This window comes from Oreochromis niloticus, linkage group LG23, assembly GCF_001858045.2.
Source record: "Oreochromis niloticus isolate F11D_XX linkage group LG23, O_niloticus_UMD_NMBU, whole genome shotgun sequence".
Classification (NCBI taxonomy): domain Eukaryota; kingdom Metazoa; phylum Chordata; class Actinopteri; order Cichliformes; family Cichlidae; genus Oreochromis; species Oreochromis niloticus.
The window spans coordinates 10,777,421-10,794,076 of NC_031986.2; the positions used below are offsets into that span (position 1 = coordinate 10,777,421).

Genomic DNA, 16,656 nt, shown 5'->3' on the forward strand with positions numbered 1-16,656 from the left:
AACTCAGTCTGTGGGTTTAGTTTTGTAACGTGTGTTTTTGTGTGTGTGATCCGCAGGTGGAAGTGTTCAACCTGCTGTTTGTGCGCCGCGAGCTCCTGTCCAAGAAGCAGTGCGTGGTCCACTGCCAGGATTGTGCCCGAAAAGGCAGCGCCGCACTGGACGACTTCGTGGTGCTGGAGCAGTACAGGATGGAGGACCTGATGCAGGTCTACGACCAGTTCACATTAGTAAGTCGTCAGATTGGTCAGTGCCCCCAAAACTCATATCAGTACTATTTACACACAGCCGATAAGTGCTATCTTATTTGCCGATAGCTAGCCAGCAGGGCCGATATTAGCCCGTACGATACATCAGCAGTGGCGGGAGCTCACTGCAGAGGACTTGAGGAATAATTGCTCTGTACCATCTCTTCTTCTCTCTCTGCGCAGGCCCCTCCTCTTCATTCATCTTCGTCTTGACATTAGGCGACTCCTCTTCTTCTGCTGTGGAGCCATGAAGCCCATTTACAGGAACTTGTACTGAGATCTAAAAAAACTGAAAGAACAAACATACACGGACCATTTCTGATATTCAGGAAAGCCAAGGCCGACTCTACCCGACCCCCCCCCCCCCATCACCACCACCACCACCCACCCTCTCTGCCGCCCCTTCTGTATGGCTGGTCTCCATAGCGACGGCTGGAGGCTGAGGCGGCGGAGCGTGTCTGTCTATGCAACCCCTGTACAAAGAGCCCGGCGAAAGGCCTTCCACAAGAGGGCGCCACACCGAGCTCCATAACAGGACTCTTGTTTTCTCTCTTTCCCCCCTCCTCCTGTTCTCCGCCTTGCCAGGCCACCCACCCACCTCTCCTCCCTCCCCACTCCTCCTCTAGAGACAATGGTTCAGCCCTGTTTTAATTGAGGACTTAATCAGATGATTGGGAACAGGGAGGGGAAGGTGGGGTGGGGGGGACAAGGAGCAGGGGTGTTTTGTAGATACTTGTTAACTCTCCCAACTGGCAACACCACCCGTAAAAGACTACTGACTTGACAACCCGTCTTTCTCTCTCTCTCTCTCTCCTTGTTTTCTATTCCGATGACTGGATGATTTTTTTTTTCCTTTTTTTTTTTTTTTTCCTTTTTTTTGTGTGTGTAGAATTTCCCCCTCCCATTCCAAAAAAGAAATTTCTTCAGTCCACCCTCCTCCTCCTCCTCCTCCTCCCCCTTTAAGGAGCACTAGACTAACTGGTCTTTTTCTATGGTAGATAGTAATTTTAAGAGTTTGGAAAAGCAGAATTCTCCCTACCTGACCCCCACCCACCCCAAAAAAAAAAAAAAAAAAAAAAAAAATTGTAATGTGAAGAATTTAGGTGAGTTTAGGTTCTGCCCCCCCCCCTTTTTTTTTTTTTTTTTTTTTTTTGTTCACAGCTTTTATGTATTTTATCTTCGTCTCGTTCTTTTCAAAGCTTTGATGTTTTTGTTTCTTAGGTTTAAAAAAAAAAAAAAAAAAAAGGAAAAAAAGAAAAATCGGGAAAAAAACTTACTAGCCAAGTCACAAAGAAAATGGGTTGCACATAGACTTATGGAATTAAGTTTAATTTGTGATTTTGTTTTTTGTTTTATGTTTCTAATCTTGATGTAAATTTACACTATTTATAAATACATATTTATTGCTTGAAAATATTTGTTGATGGAATGCTGTTATTTTTTCCAGAGTACCTGCCATTAAATTTGAAGGAGTTTTGTCATTTTAACACGACTCCTTTTACATTTTATATATATATAAATATAAATATATATATATATAAATAAATTGCTTAGCAAGCGTTGTACAGAAACGGACATTTAAAATTGTTTTATTGTTTGAAGAATGTTTTATGATGAGTCAATAAACACAAAGTTGACAAATTATCTGCAGTTTTCTTGTTTTTTTTTGTTATTGTTGTTTTGTTGGGGGTTTTTTGGCTTCCTGGAACATACAAAGCGCATTTGTATACATTCAGTAGGAGTAAAAATACATGAAACAATGCAGGTGTCGGGTGGAGTCCTGAAACCCAGCAGACAATGTAGCTGTAGACTGACACACACAGATTCCTACACTGTATGCCAGGTTCAGAACTTACCCAGGTTGTCAGAATTTCTCTTATTTTTATTCGAGAAACAAACTCCACAGTCCCCGCATGGCATCGGATCAACTCCGCCTGAGGCTTTTCTCCACCCAGTGGGTGGTTATTCAAGACACTTCTTAGAAATTTAAAAGGTGCGTAGTAGAGGAGATCACAGGAAAAGGGTGTAAGCTACACAGAAAACTCAAACAGGAAATAATACACTAATCCTGCTGATGAGGAATTTCAAATGTCAGTGAAAAGAAAAAAAAAAAAAAAAGAAGAGCAAAATATATTAAAAATCACCTAATCAAAGATTGTATTCAGAATAAGGCGGCTGTCAGCAGAGACCCAGTAGCCAGATGTAGCTGCTGCCAGCCCCACAGGATCTACACTGACTACTGAGCAACCGCTGGGTGCCCTGTGGCTCTGCAGCTCCGTCTGGAGCCAAAACTGGAGCCACTGTTCAGCCGAGATAGGAAATGATGAGGAGGGGAAACGACTTCAAGCTGCTTCAGACTGCTGCGGATGTAATGCAGGTGAGGATGTGGATACAGTTTGTAATGACACAGTCACACATCAATAATTAAAAAAAACAAAAAACAAAACACTTTTCCTTTTTTTAACATAATGTTCCAACACAAAGTCCTTGAAAATTAGAGGTAATACACTTGAACACACTCATTTTACATAGAAGCAGAGCCACTAACAATGCTGCAAACAGGCAGACACCCTTTTCCCGCTTGCACCTTCACCCTGCCAATTTCCTCTGTGGACAACTTGCAAAAAGGTTGTTCGCAGGAGTCTTTTTTCCCACATAAGATCCTTTGGTAGTGCAACAACCCTTTTTACACTCCCTGCAACAGCGAGGAAGTCATTTTTGGTGTTTGTGTTTTCCGATGTGTTTTAGACCAGTTAGTCCCTTTTCTGCTGTACAGACTTGTTTCATTGTCTAATCTTTTCTGACTTTTCCAGTCATGAAAAATGTGTATTCCCTGGCTGGTTGGCAGTGGTTCCTGGAGGTTGCTGGCTATTGCTGGGCAATATTGGTTGCAAAGAAGGTGCTGCACCAAAAACCTCCCAGTGATAGCCACGGTCACCTGGAGTTTTTCACATGCACATACTGGCTAACTATTAGCCTGAGCGGTAGGAAAACTCAAAAAAGCGAGATGCAAACTGAAAATGGAGAAGGTCTGCCAACTTTTACTTTGAAGGCAGATGGTCTTCATTTAAGGTTTTTGATGCATTTTTTTTCACACTTCTGCTACAGGTTGGAGAGCAGCTGGCCAATGTTTGTAAGTCCATCACTTCCATTCAAACTATGACTGCCGTAATGTGCTAGGGGCCAGAGCAGTCACAAGCTTTTGCCAAACAGCTGGGGAATACTCACTGTTTTCTAGCGACTGTTGGTCTGTAGGCCTGCGTTACTGGGGACTTTAGCAATCAATTTCCCAGCGACTGCTGTAAAGTTCAAGCAACCAGTCTGGATATGCTATTTTTTGCTTTCCAACTGTAGGTTGCCAGATGGTCACTGACTGGTCTCTAGACCTGAGTGACCGGGGCCTGATTCACTATTTTCTAAAGTGAGTATTGACTGTCAAACGTGCAAACTGTCTAGTGCAAAATTCATGGTTCCCTTTAGGATGAATCCTATAGATTTGACATTTCATCAAGCAGCAGCATTTCCTATTTGGCAAGTTCTACTTTACATGTTGAATTATTGACATCTGTATAACGTCCTTCATGTTGAAGTCTACTAAAGGAAGTCAATACCTATTGACAATGCCCAACTGTACAGAAGAAATTAACGTGTTTATACCTTGGGACAAAAACACTTTTGGACCCTTTTGCTAATTTTTGACTGACAGGTGGAAGCCGGTGATCGATAGTATAAACGATGGATCTAGCTACTGTAATGCCAGGTACTGGTTTGTTAAGTCCCGTGTTGAAGCCTCAAGATGAGTATTTTTACCGTCTCCATCTTGTGGTGAAAGGGGATAAGACTCGCTGTGAAACTGCTTGTTTTTTGGCTCACAAATCTGAATCTCTAAGCCAATGAGCACAGCCTGAATAAAACTCAATTCTGAAATGCAAAATATGATTTTTGAAATACACTTGTTATTCAATGACCCCAAATGAGTCACTGCAACCATAAACTAAGCATGAAAGTGTTTAGAGGTCACATCAGAAAGACGTTTTCCCATAGACTTCTATAAGACTGGAAGTCTTTTTGTAGCTACAGCTATCGCCATGTTGTGGCTTTCAGATATGACACTGGTTTAGGCACTTCCACATTGCCTTAATTCTTCTGATTCAGAAGCTCTTTATATTTAGACTGTCTGTGGTCAGTTCCTGTTGACTTCCATTTTAAAATATCCAGCTGTAGAGCAGAAATTAATAGCTACATGTAGCTGTAGCTGCTAGTTGTATGCTAGGCTTCACTTTAGTTAATCTGCATCAAAACTGGGCCTCTTAACCTGTTTGGGCCTTTGATGTTCTTTCATATATTGTTAAATTCTGCTAACAGGCCATCCACGAAGCTGGCTCTAGTGTTGGTGGGTGAAATTCTAGCTCTTTATTAGTCTGTTACTTAGTACTGATTAGTAGTTTTATAGATATATTTTGCTAACTTAGCACTCCATCTTCTCATTTTATTGTCATTACTGCTAGGTACAAAAAAATGAAATGGTGACAGCAAGTTGAACCTTCGAAAAGGGGTTTCACAAACCAGTGAATGACATCACAGCAGCTACATCTGTATTTTAAATATTGAATGTATGTTAGCATTTGGCTACAAGGGTTGCTCTGTCTGAAAGGGACACACAGACCGAAAGAACAATGGTTTAACCTGGTTCAGGTACATGTGGGAAAAGAGTTAAAGTTCCTTCTTTGTCTCGCTCTTTTTTTGCTTCTTAAGCAGCACACAGTCCCTTTGCACCCACGCTGAAAACAAGATGGCCGACTGAGCCCGCTCAGGCTGGTTGTCAGCGTCCATCTTGACTGCCACAGATGGACACAGGAAGACTTTGCGCCTCCTTTTCCCCGGAGATTCGACTCTTCTGTTTGACAGTCTGACAGGAGCCCTGGAAATAAAAAAAGATGTCTGGGTGAGAACGGCAACCATGACAAGAGGACAGTTTTATACTGTTGTTTGTTTCATACTCAAACAACGGCAAACATTTGAAGCAGCAGCAGGCAAAAAGTGGTGCTTATACGTGCTGTATGTATTTTGGACAGTGTAGTACAGTGTGCCTCTCTGAAACATTTTACTCGACACCCACAAACTCTATTATTCTGGCGGAGGCGCACAGGAACAAAACCAAGTGTGGGCTGAAAATCGTGATTCTAGGAAACAAGATGCCAGCTGTAATGTCAGTTAAGAAGACGGAGACTTCCTGTTGGCTGTTTGACACGACCGAGGGAGGAAATGTCAGTTTTGTACTACAAGGTTAAAATTAAAAAGTGTAGGGGGAGGAAAGGGTGTGGGGGGCTGAGGTTTTTTATTTTTTACTCTACTTTGCCTCCATTCATCCTTCTGCCAACCCCCCACCACCACTTTTCCTTAACATACAGTATGGTTAAGTACACTAAACTGTAACAATTTGCTCTCATTTCCCTATATATACAACCTATAGGAATTCCACATAGCCTGGACCACCAACCAACCCCCTCAATGGTCCTCAAATCCTGCCTACCTAACAATGTCTCCCTGTGTCACAGCAGGGGCTAAAGAGAGCGAGAGAGATTTAAATTAGTGGAGTGATCAATATCCCCTCCGTCCCTACCCCTTCCCACTCCCACCCTGTTTTACCTTCCTCTCTGCCCTCTCTGGCATTTCCGCTTTAGTGAGAAACAGACAGGTGGCCCTGACTGCTAATTTTAAACAGGCCGATTGTCTGCCTGTGTTTCCCACAGCTATGTATAGATGCCTGGAATAAACCAAGTAGGTCAGTGTGTGAGACTCACACTGACACACACACACACACACACACACACACACACACACACACAGGGCCCTGACCTCTAAAAATGTGTGACTTGTCCATTCATCCACTCCCACTTCTGTTGCAAAATGATCCTTCCCGATTGGCCGTCGTTGTCAGCCAATGGCGGAGCTTCCCGCTGCCCATTCATAAAACCCAGGGTCATTGAAGATAATGTGGTATGAAGGCATGTGCGAAGGAGGAGAAGCAAGCCCACTTTTTTTTTTTGTTTTTTTTTTTTTGGTAGCTTTAGCGTCATGGAGTGCAACCACGTTTTTGATGTGAGAGCATGACGTTACTTAAATGCAGATTACAGAAAAACAACAAAGCAGGTTTAGTAAATGCGAGCTCGATCTGGAAACAGTGCAAGCAGCGAGTAGATTTGAAATTTGTGCAGCTCTGTGTCAAATTTAGCCCTTTAAATGGAAAATGGCCGACTGCAGCCTTAACACAAAAGCATCACATTCCTTTCTGTTTAATAAGTAATGAATGGTGGGCCTCTCAGACCGCGATACCCCCCCCCCGTTTCCTCAGGTTATCATTTTCTCAATCCCCCTCCCTATGCCTCATATTTTACTCAAAAGCTTCTTTTTTTTTCACTTTGCTTCTTCTCCTTGCTTCTGTAATTACCACTACTGCTGTTTTCTGACTTGTTTCATAGTAACCATCCCCTCACCCCCCTCCCAAGAGTTGCACATGTATATATAGAAACGTGTGACTGTGTCAAAGTGACTCACTTTGCGCGCAGCTTAATGTGTGACATCCAAGGCTCATAGCTGTGAGGGGTGAGGGAGCCAGATGAAACATTCCCATTCGATTAAGAGCGCCTCATGCTTTAGGCTAATCAGTTGGTAATACCGACTGGAAACTGTTGCTTTTGATATTTGCTTTTTTAAGATCAGAACGCGCTAAACATTATGAAGATTAATCTTTTTGATTTGTGTCCTGTCTGCCGGAGGTTTCTTCCTGTTAAAAGGGAGTTTTTCCTTCCCTCTGTCGCCAAGTGCCTGCTCTAAGGGGGTTGTTTGATTATTGGGGTTTACTCTGTTTTACCGTAGGGTCCCTGCAATATGAAGCGACTTGAGGTGGCTGGTGTTGTGATTTGTGGTTATATTAAAAAAAACTGAAATGAAGTGAATTGCAAGAACCCACAAGAACTGCAAAAATCTGTATAGACCTCAGAGTTTCACGACTGCCCATGAATCTGTTTGCACACAAACCCCCCCCAAATATTTGCAGGAATATTGGGTTACCATAGTGAGTTGCCACTTGGAAGTAGCAGGTTTGCAGGTCCTGTTTAAAGGGATCATTTTTGGGGGTGAACATCACGCCAAATGGCACTCAAAGCACTGTAAGTAATCTGGTGTGTATTTCCAGAAATAAGGACGCAGTGATTCAAACAAATGTAGCTTGCCGTGAGCAGTTTCATCCACCAACCAAAAGTAGCAACTAGCTGACATTGCAGCTCAGCTGAGGAGGGAAGTGGGGGATGCCATTCATGTTTCCTTCCTGTTAGGATCCCTGGTTTGAGACTGGGAGGAGATAGTTAGTGTCCCCTTATTCAACTGATCCTGAGCCCAGCTATACGGGAGCGTTGTGTCAGTAAGGGTATCCTGTGTAAAACAAAACAAAACAAAAATCTGTGCCAAACCAAACATGCATCCATCTGCTGTGAGAATAAGGGAGCAACTGTACCCCACATTCAAGAGGCATCTCACATCAGCGCTTTCTATATGGATAAACTCATTTTGTGGTGAAATGTCCCTTTAGCACTATTTCAAATGAAACTGCCTGCAGATAAATAGCAGCCATGTACATGATTACTCTTAACTCTTATATCTACTTGACCAAATGTAAAATCAGTGGATGTCAGTGACGACAGACTGATACTGTTATAAAACGCAAGCATGAAAAAAACATAAAAGCTTTATGTTTGAAGTCACCAAGATGAGACGTAAACCGTGGCCTCCATCAAATGAAGAGATGCGAGGCATGTTTGTGATGGGCTATCCAAGATAACAAAAAAAAAAAACAGGAAAAAACATCGAGGTGCTACCCATTGCCATGGAAACGGAGAGTAATTAGCACAGAGTGCTGTTCAGAGAAAAGCGGAGAGGAAGAGGGAGCATGATTTTGTCTGTGTGGGATGTTGGCCTGCTTTCAAGAGATGGGGAATGAGAGGAGGATGAGGAGGACATGAAGCGGCCTCCGCGCTGCAGGTTTCAGGTGTCCTCGCAGGCCGGAAGGGGGGGGCAATCTTTCACTGCTCAATTTGATTAAGAAATCATCAGTTGTTTTTTTTGGAGGAAAGATCTGGGCAGATTTTCTCACTGCTGCTCTATCCAGCACCCCCCACACCGCCTCCTCCCTTCCTTTCCTGAAGCCTCGCTGCATGTTTATACAGAGACTGCGAGTGGAAAGCTGGGTTCAGCTGTTGATCTGGCTCATGCTGCTTACAGTCCCCCATGTACTACGGATGTGTCTGTCCATCTGTTGGTCACGTGATGTTCAGTCTCACTAATGTGATTTCTGACAAAGAGGGAGCGCGACTTTGTTTCCCAGCGCTGGATATCAAAGGCTGAGCCACCAAAGTCAGCGCACTCGTTGGGCTGGATGCGTTGACTTTTCAAAGCATGAGTAATGTTTGATATTTAACGCCGACGTCACTGAAACGGCAGGACGTTTTGATTTGCATCGAATTTTGAACGTATGTTTAATATTAACAGTCGCTTTTAAATCAAGAGTCAGAAATGATGGATTTGAAGTGTGGGAAACTCTTGGAGCGACCCCACTGATAATCCAGGAGCGGTGATGCGTCCTGTCACCGATTGGCCCTGGGCTTCCTCGCATCACTCATACCACATGACACGTTTCCTTGCATAACCTTTATTACTGAACTTTTATTTATAAAGTTGACTCAGGACGCTGCTGTTTATCCCAAAATTCCCTCTGATTCATGCATTTTCACTCAGTGGCCTGCATTTTCTAGGTTTAGTGCCTTGCTCAAGGACCGTGAGTTGACCTCTCGGGGTTGCAACAGGATTGCCCCCCATGCAGAGCAGCTCTACCAGCCAGCAACAGCTCTAATCTAAATCCGATCTTTAACTAGACGATGCTTTAAAAGTGCGTTTCTCGTCCAGGTTGGAAAAACACCCACACAGTTGGTACACAATTTACTGCCGTTCTTCAACAACTCCTCAATCACCCTCCTCTCTGCAGCAGCTAATGGCAGCCAGGAGCCCACGAGCGCGTATATGCTAAGAACAATTATGCAGATGTGTGCTAAAACCACTTTGGTGGTATAATCCAACAATCAGTCCATTATAGTAATTGTTGTTAGCGAGTGGGCGATTATGGCTTCGACAGAGACGCTGAAGAACAGCCAGCCAGAGCTCTGCTGGTTTTATGCAAATTTGGCAAGCTCCATTTAATATGTCAGATGTAATGTCGCTGTATTTCTAAAATTCTGACGTTTGAGCCGGCCTCGGAGAGAGTCTGTGTGTGTGTGCGAGACCACCTGTGGGTTCGTAGGCAGACGTTAACGGTAAAAGGAAAATTGATTGAAATAATGAACCAGGGCGCTTTTTTTAAGGGACTGTGTTCGAATTATCAGAAAGGGGAGTGGTCAGATTGGAGGATGGTTATGAATTTTTTATTTTTTTTTATTTTTACGGAGCAAAAGGTCTTTAAACTTCCCAAGTACTGCAGCACAAGTGTAGCTGCTGGAAAACAGTTACATCACATGCTTTTTGCCTATGTCATGACCCGCTACGATCCATGAAGCAGGCAAAAAGCATGTGTTGTAACCCTGCTCGTGTCCTGCCCTGCAACTAAATGCAATTTCAAGGTGTTTTATTTGAAATTACAATGTAATTACTTTTATCTAAAAATCCTTAAAGGTAGGTCCAATAGAATAAGGTGTTAACAAGCCAAGTTTTTACAAGAAACAAAGTTCATTTAAATAGCGTGTAAGTAATTTGAATTCGTACGTAATTTTCTGGTAATTTAGCTGAAAACAAAAAAGTATTTTCCCTCATTTTACATTGTAAATATGCTGTACTTTTGGGGGCATGGGGTGTATTGTAGGGTGACTTGACCATGCCCATCTTTCTTTTTCTTTCTTTCTTTTTTTTTTTTACATCGTTATTTAATAATCATTACATTGATGTGCATGAATGATTTTCTGTTATTCAATTGGCCTTTTTATTTCACTCACGCTGTACATTACTTACCTAATTTTCTGTAAAATACCAAGAAGTTGGGCAAGGTTATGTCACTTCATAATACGGCCGTCGCCTCAAACAGTACAGCATGGTTGAGATGTTGTTTGTTTTTCTGCTAAATTATGAGGAAATTACGCATTACTTAAAATGACTTAAAGTATAATTACTTGTTTCCTGTAAAAACCTGATTTGTTACCCTACTAACTCTAAGTATTTTAAATAAGTAAATTACATTGTAATTTCAAACAAAATACACTGAAATTCCATTTAATTACAGGTGAATTACACCTGTAAGTTATGGGCTGTTTTATGAATTGTTACCTTGTGTCGTTGTGACAGGGTTTCATATCCAAAGAAGCTAGACTGTATCACCAATGTATCCTTTAAGAGGAAAATCTTAAATATGGCTTGTTACAGCTAGCAAGAACTGAATACGATTTCTCTAAATGGTCATTTTAAGCCAGGAATTCCCCATAATTTTAAATATATCAGACATTTATCAAATAAACAGAGCGTTTACCTTAACGTTAGCAAGTTTTCAATGCAATTCTACAAATAAAATCAGGTTTCGTCTTATTAAAAATCTCCAAAGGAGTAATTTTTACACGTTCCCTAAATCATTTGACTCAGCTAAACATCTGAGGTAAACTCATTAACATCACACGTTGGATGTTCAGGTAAGCAGGTCTGAAGTGTTTAGAGGGACACAGATTGGAATTTTGGCCATTTTTAGTCTTTTTTTGTGAAATCACTGCAAACTTTTTATCATTATTATTATTATCGACATTTGTAGTTCTCTTGCACTCATACTTGTCGGTGCTGAGGTCATCTGTCTCGCTTTGTCCAGTTGTAACGCATCAGCTGGGAGCTTAGGGGTGTCATGTGAGGAGGCAGCATGTCAGCAGCTCCAGTAATGTGGTTACCGTAAAAAGGAAGGCAAGGAATGTATCCTAAATTCAACCCCGGTCCTCCTCCTCCTCCTCCCTTTCAGTCATGGGTTCTCCGCTGGGTAATCGCATACCAAAAACACAAGAATTTCCCCCTCTCTCCTCTCCAGGCAGGGGCTACCCCCCTCCCTTCCCTCTTTAGTGTAAAGCATAATGAATTTCACCCGGAATAAACCGGAAACTATATGTGTTTAAGAGTTTTTTCTTTCGTTTTTGTTTTCTTTCGTTTTTTGTGGTTTGAAATAAACTAAATATAGAGACGAGCATACTTAGTAATAGGAAATGAATAATATGATATATATTTAGTATTACCAAAAATAACTACAGTCCAAACATGTCATTATTCATATTAACTCAATAGGCGACTTGATTAATTGATAGTAGAATGGCTGAATTATTTTATTTATTAATTAAGCTGTAAAGTAATTTCAAAGCAAACATATAAAATTAACTATATTATAATCTTATTTAAGAGTAAACGACTTGCTCATAGCAATAATATAAATACGGTATATGTAATGTACTGACTGGATAAGGAAAAAAATGTGATGATATTTTGTGTCAATATTGCGAGTTTGTGCGGCTCTTATTCTGAAACTCGCAACCGGATTTGCGTGCCTTGGTGTCAGAGTTTTGACGGCGGTGGCAGCGGTTCTGAGAGCGGCTTTGAGAGCGGTTCCCAAACTGCTCTTAACCCTCTGATGCATAGTGGTCACTGGAGTGGACAGCTACTAAGACGTACATATCTCTTTAATGCATTGGTTTCTATGGTGGAACTGCATATTAGCCTCTAGAGTGCTCTCTGCTGCCATGCTCCATTGAGGTCAATTCAGTGTTCAGTTAGTGCAACTGCAAGTAAATTTCCTCTGAATCAAAGATGGCAGACAAACTGTCACCCCTGCCGACCACTGCTGGCATATCCTGTCAATCCTTCTATGCTAAAAGAGCCCAACAGGTAAAAAAAATATGATGATATGCAGTAACATCTAGGGAAGGATATTATCTGTTTGGAATAAGAAGTTGTTATGTCTAATATGTAGAAAACTACCATTAACCATGTGTCCAATGAAGTGGACATCATGCATTACCCACTATATTTTTTTAACATAAGTCATAAATTGCTTCACTACTTCTTGGGACTGTTTTGGTTATAAGTAAGCGTATAATTGTTAAATTTATAAGCTACTCATTTAAAATATATATTTTTGTGCAGATCAGCTGTAGTTTGAGTTACTATAATAATTATTTTATCATATTTTGTAGACTTCAAATGCAGCAAAGAATAAGGCAGCGTACAGAATAGTCCAGGAAATTCCATCCAGCTCCAGTGATGATGATTTCATTGATGAGTGCAGTGATGGTGAGTTCAGTGATAAGTCCAGTGATAAGTCCAGGGAGTGAAGGTATGGGTGAGAGCAGGAACCTCAGGCTATATGACAGGCTATATGGTTCGACAGTTCTGTCATCCACATGATCTCGTCCTGTGCTGGCCAATCCCCTGAAGATGTTGCCAACAGATGGGTCAAGAAGGAAAAAAAGATGATGATGATCCAAAAGCCCTTCTCTGTGGCCCTTTACAATCAACACATGGGTGGGGTTGATCTTGTTGACCAATATCTGGCAATGTACCCCCACAGATGTCGAAACAAGAGGTGGTATATCCGAGTGTTTTTTCATTTTTTGGATGTGACCGACAGAGGTCCTGTCATTATAGAACTGTGTAGACTCAAAAATGTTTCTCTTGTTGGAGATAAGTTTGCCATATTCAGGTGTAGGATTCACAGCTAGGACTGTTGAATGGTCTTGTTATTTACGCCCAAACATTGGGGCTATATGAGTTGAAAGTTCCAAAAAATTGCTGAGATGTTTTTCAAAGGATACAAACAAACAAGTGTTTGTATATTTACAATAGAACACAAGGTAATTCATTTTTACAGTAAATTCACAGTATTTCATGCTAAGTGCTCGGGCGCATGTAGTCCACTGGAGTGGACAAGTTTATAACTTTATAAAAAAACATATTTTTGGGAAAAAAAGAGTTGAACATTTTTTTTCATGTCCTGAGAAGAATAAAAGCACTTAAGAAAAAAATCTTGACCAAGGCTTTCATAATTCATGCATCAGAGGGTTAATGTGAAAAATAGAGAGAAAACGCCGGGCGCATTCCTGAGACTCAGAGACATCCATGCCCGACCGACACAGACACAACTTGTAGCCTGTGTGTGTGTGTGTGTGTGTGCATGTGCAGGCGTGTGCGCCCGCGCACGAACCGTGCGTCTCTGCGTGGGTGGAGAGCTTGGAGACCACACACTTTGCGCATTGCCCCCCCAATCCCCCCCCAGCACACACACACTCACAGGACCGAGTACCACACTTGGCCCTCAAAGTAACGAAACATTCAAGTTGACAAAAAGAAAAACACAACTTGAATGTTAAGCAGCACTTAAGATATGTCTTTGGGGTTTTTTTTTTTTTTTTTTTTAAAGTGCGTAAAAATGCCCCCCTATTTTTTATTTTTTTTTGTTAACCAAGTGGTGAGACTGAAATGTGCTCCATGGAGAAGCCCCGCATGGCCAAAAGCAAAGCACAGCCGAGGTGATGAGGTGGGCTTTGGCCAGCGTGAGCGTTCACTTGAGGAAACTGGTGTTAAATAATAACAATAAATAACATTAATAACAATATCAACAACAAGAGCACGGTATTGTTTTCACGGTTTCCCGTCCGATCACATTCCGCGTTGCGCAATCTGCATGGATAAAGCTGTGAACGGCGGAATGGTGCCGACGAACGAGAGAGAGAGAGTGAAAGAAAGTCTATTAAAGTTGCTTTTCCCAGCACGGGCTGAGGCAGCAGCACTAACGGCCGGTGAAAGTTGTTGTGCCTTCCCCGGAGATAGAAAGCGTCGTTATGAAAAGTGGCTCCACTTACCGTGGCTGGCTCTGCTGGCCGCATGTCCCCATGAGAGCACTGTGCGTGTGTGCACAAGACGCATGCCGATACTAGCGGTCGGAAGCGCAGCGCGACACGTCAACGCGTGCTGCTTCCCATATCATAAAAGAGGAGGAGGGGTAGTGGTGGTGCTGGGGGGGGGTCTTCAGCTGCTGCCTTGGTGGTGCACTAACTGGGGTCCGGGGAAGTCTGGGTTTGGGGGTTGTTGGGGTCCGATGTAGAAGAAGAATATATATATATATATATATATATATATATATATATATATATATATATATATATATATATATATATATATATATGTAAGAGCAACAAGCCACAAGTGGCTGTGGATTAAAGAGTTGCCTTAAATCAGTGTGCTTGCCTTAAAGGCTGGTCTCTACATCCACCAGGCTGTTATTTAAGCCAAGCCAGGACTTCTTATGAGAATTTCAGAGGAAGAAGGGGGGGGGGGTGTTTGGAAAGCATGTGACCACCAAGAAGTCCAAAGCTGAGTCTTTAGGGAAAAAAATGGTGCATTTATGTCGCACAAGTTGTAGAATTAAACTAATTTGAAGCCTCCATGAGTGCTGATTTCTGGTGCGTGGTTCTATTATTTTATTTTATTATTTATTTTGCAGTTGCACAGTTTCAGTTATTGGCCATTTAACAATAGTTCAGCCAATCAGCGGTCAAGAAGCAGACCTAGCGCTTCAGAAATACATATTCACTGACATCCTGTTTTTTAGTCAGTTTTTCTATTGAACATTTTGGATTAAAAACCCCCCAAAGCCAATCTCAAAATCGTAGATGCTGGTGTGAACGGTGTTCTGTCACCTGGTGATTCACTGCTTAATCTCTCATTTTACAAGACTGCAGGCATTGCTAGATCATGCACCCTTCTTATGGGGGAAAAAAAGAGGATCCCTCGTAGACACACATGGGTGACATGTATCGGGACTGAGTTGCTACAGGACTCGTGCGCTCATCCCTTTTGCTTCATGGATAATGTGCCACATGGGCATTTAAGTAACCAGTGCATGCATTTTCAGTCTCTCCTATTGTATGCATCAGTATATCATTTCATTAACCCCCCCTTCCCCCAGCAGAACTCATCTTTACCAAGCCTGTTGGTGATGTTCCCACCCTGCACTCAGCCTGAATGAATCCTGCAGCAGTGATGCCAGTCCAGTGGCACGCTGCTGTTTTTAATTGAAGAGCTAACAAGAGTGAATGGTGTCATCTGCAGAGGAAGGAAGCCTGGAAGATTTGTACTCCTGCTGCTGCTGCTGCTGCTGCACTGTGAAGCCAAACGGCTGGCATCTCTCATCTCACACACACACTCTCACTCTCTCTGCAGCAGTGACTCCACACCGAAGCACGGGCAGCACGAGACACACACAGGCATACAAATGGGCACCCAGGCTGTATGCGCACGTACATCACACTGAGGAACACAGAAACATCAAGCGCTTACCTATGAGCTCCATCCAGACTGTTAAAGCCCGGGGCAACCCCCACCACCACCCCTCCCCTCCGCTCAGACGCAGTCATCTGCCTCTGTTAGTCTTCTTCTCCTCCTCATCTCTACCTCTTCACTCACTTTCTTCTTCTCCTTCCTATCTATCTCTCTCTCGCTCTCGAGGTGTTCCCCCTGTGCAGCTCTCCTTGGCTGTTTCTCTCTGTCTCTGCTCGCTGTATCCTTCCCTCTCTCTCTGCTCTCCACCAGTCTCTACACGGATCTTTTAAGTCTACCAACCTCTTCACTGATCAATGGACAGCCAGCGAAGCAAGCTCTGCTGCCTCCACCTCCCCCAGCTTTGTGCGTGCATGCGTGTGTGTGTGTTTGTGTGTGCGTTTCGCTGCGAGGAGAGGAGGCTTCCAACCCACACACCACTCTCCAGAGCTCTCAGCCTCCACACTGCCTCATCAGTTGACCACTCCACACCCCTATGCATCAATTGCGTGCATGTGCGTGTGCACGCCTACACACAGCAGGACCATTAAAAGCCTACATTTTAGTGTCACCTGAAGTACATTTTTGGTGGTGGCGGTGGGGGAGTGTGTATGTCTTAAGAAGGGCAGCAAGGCATCCTCAGCAAAGAGCTCCGAACACCTGTGACTCATCTCGATTCCCACAGAGCAGCCTTTAATGGGTGCAGATATATCCATCGCTTCCAGAAACCAGGTGGATTTTCGGTTCAAAAGGTAGCTGCAGGCTATCTGGGCAATTCTGGTGAGCAGCTAATCTTGTTAGGATGTTCTCAGCGTAACTAAACACAACAGAAATACCCTCATTTGCTCACTTTTTTGAGGGGGGGGGCTTACCCAAAAATCGAAATATTCCCAATTTCGAAGAGTTTCTAGAAATTAAAAAAAAAAGCACAAATGTCTGATTTAGGGGGGAAAAGGAAGGCGGCTCAAGCCATTTTTGACATTAAGAGAATCTGAGCAACCTGCACTGCAACAGGGTTATAAATAGTGATCTAAAT

General features: G+C 42.7%; 1 protein-coding gene and 1 long non-coding RNA gene across 2 annotated transcripts in view; one reads left to right on the top strand and one right to left on the bottom strand.

The window, feature by feature from the left end:
• LOC100694035 (lysine-specific demethylase 6A) overlaps positions 1–1,300 on the top strand; it is a 33,796-nt gene extending 32,496 nt beyond the window's left edge. Inside the window, 2 exon segments of the mRNA XM_003440945.5 lie at positions 57–227; positions 429–1,300. Of these exon segments, the coding sequence (XP_003440993.3) occupies positions 57–227; positions 429–458 (201 nt within the window). The 3' untranslated portion in view covers positions 459–1,300.
• Positions 1,301–1,690: 390 nt separating this feature from the next.
• On the bottom strand, positions 1,691–15,962 carry LOC109196761 (uncharacterized). Its single transcript, XR_003216365.1, has 2 exons — positions 15,642–15,962; positions 1,691–5,166 (listed from the first exon to the last, which is right to left on the bottom strand). It is a non-coding gene; the product is annotated as an uncharacterized LOC109196761 (long non-coding RNA).
• Between the last annotated feature and the right edge of the window lie 694 nt (positions 15,963–16,656).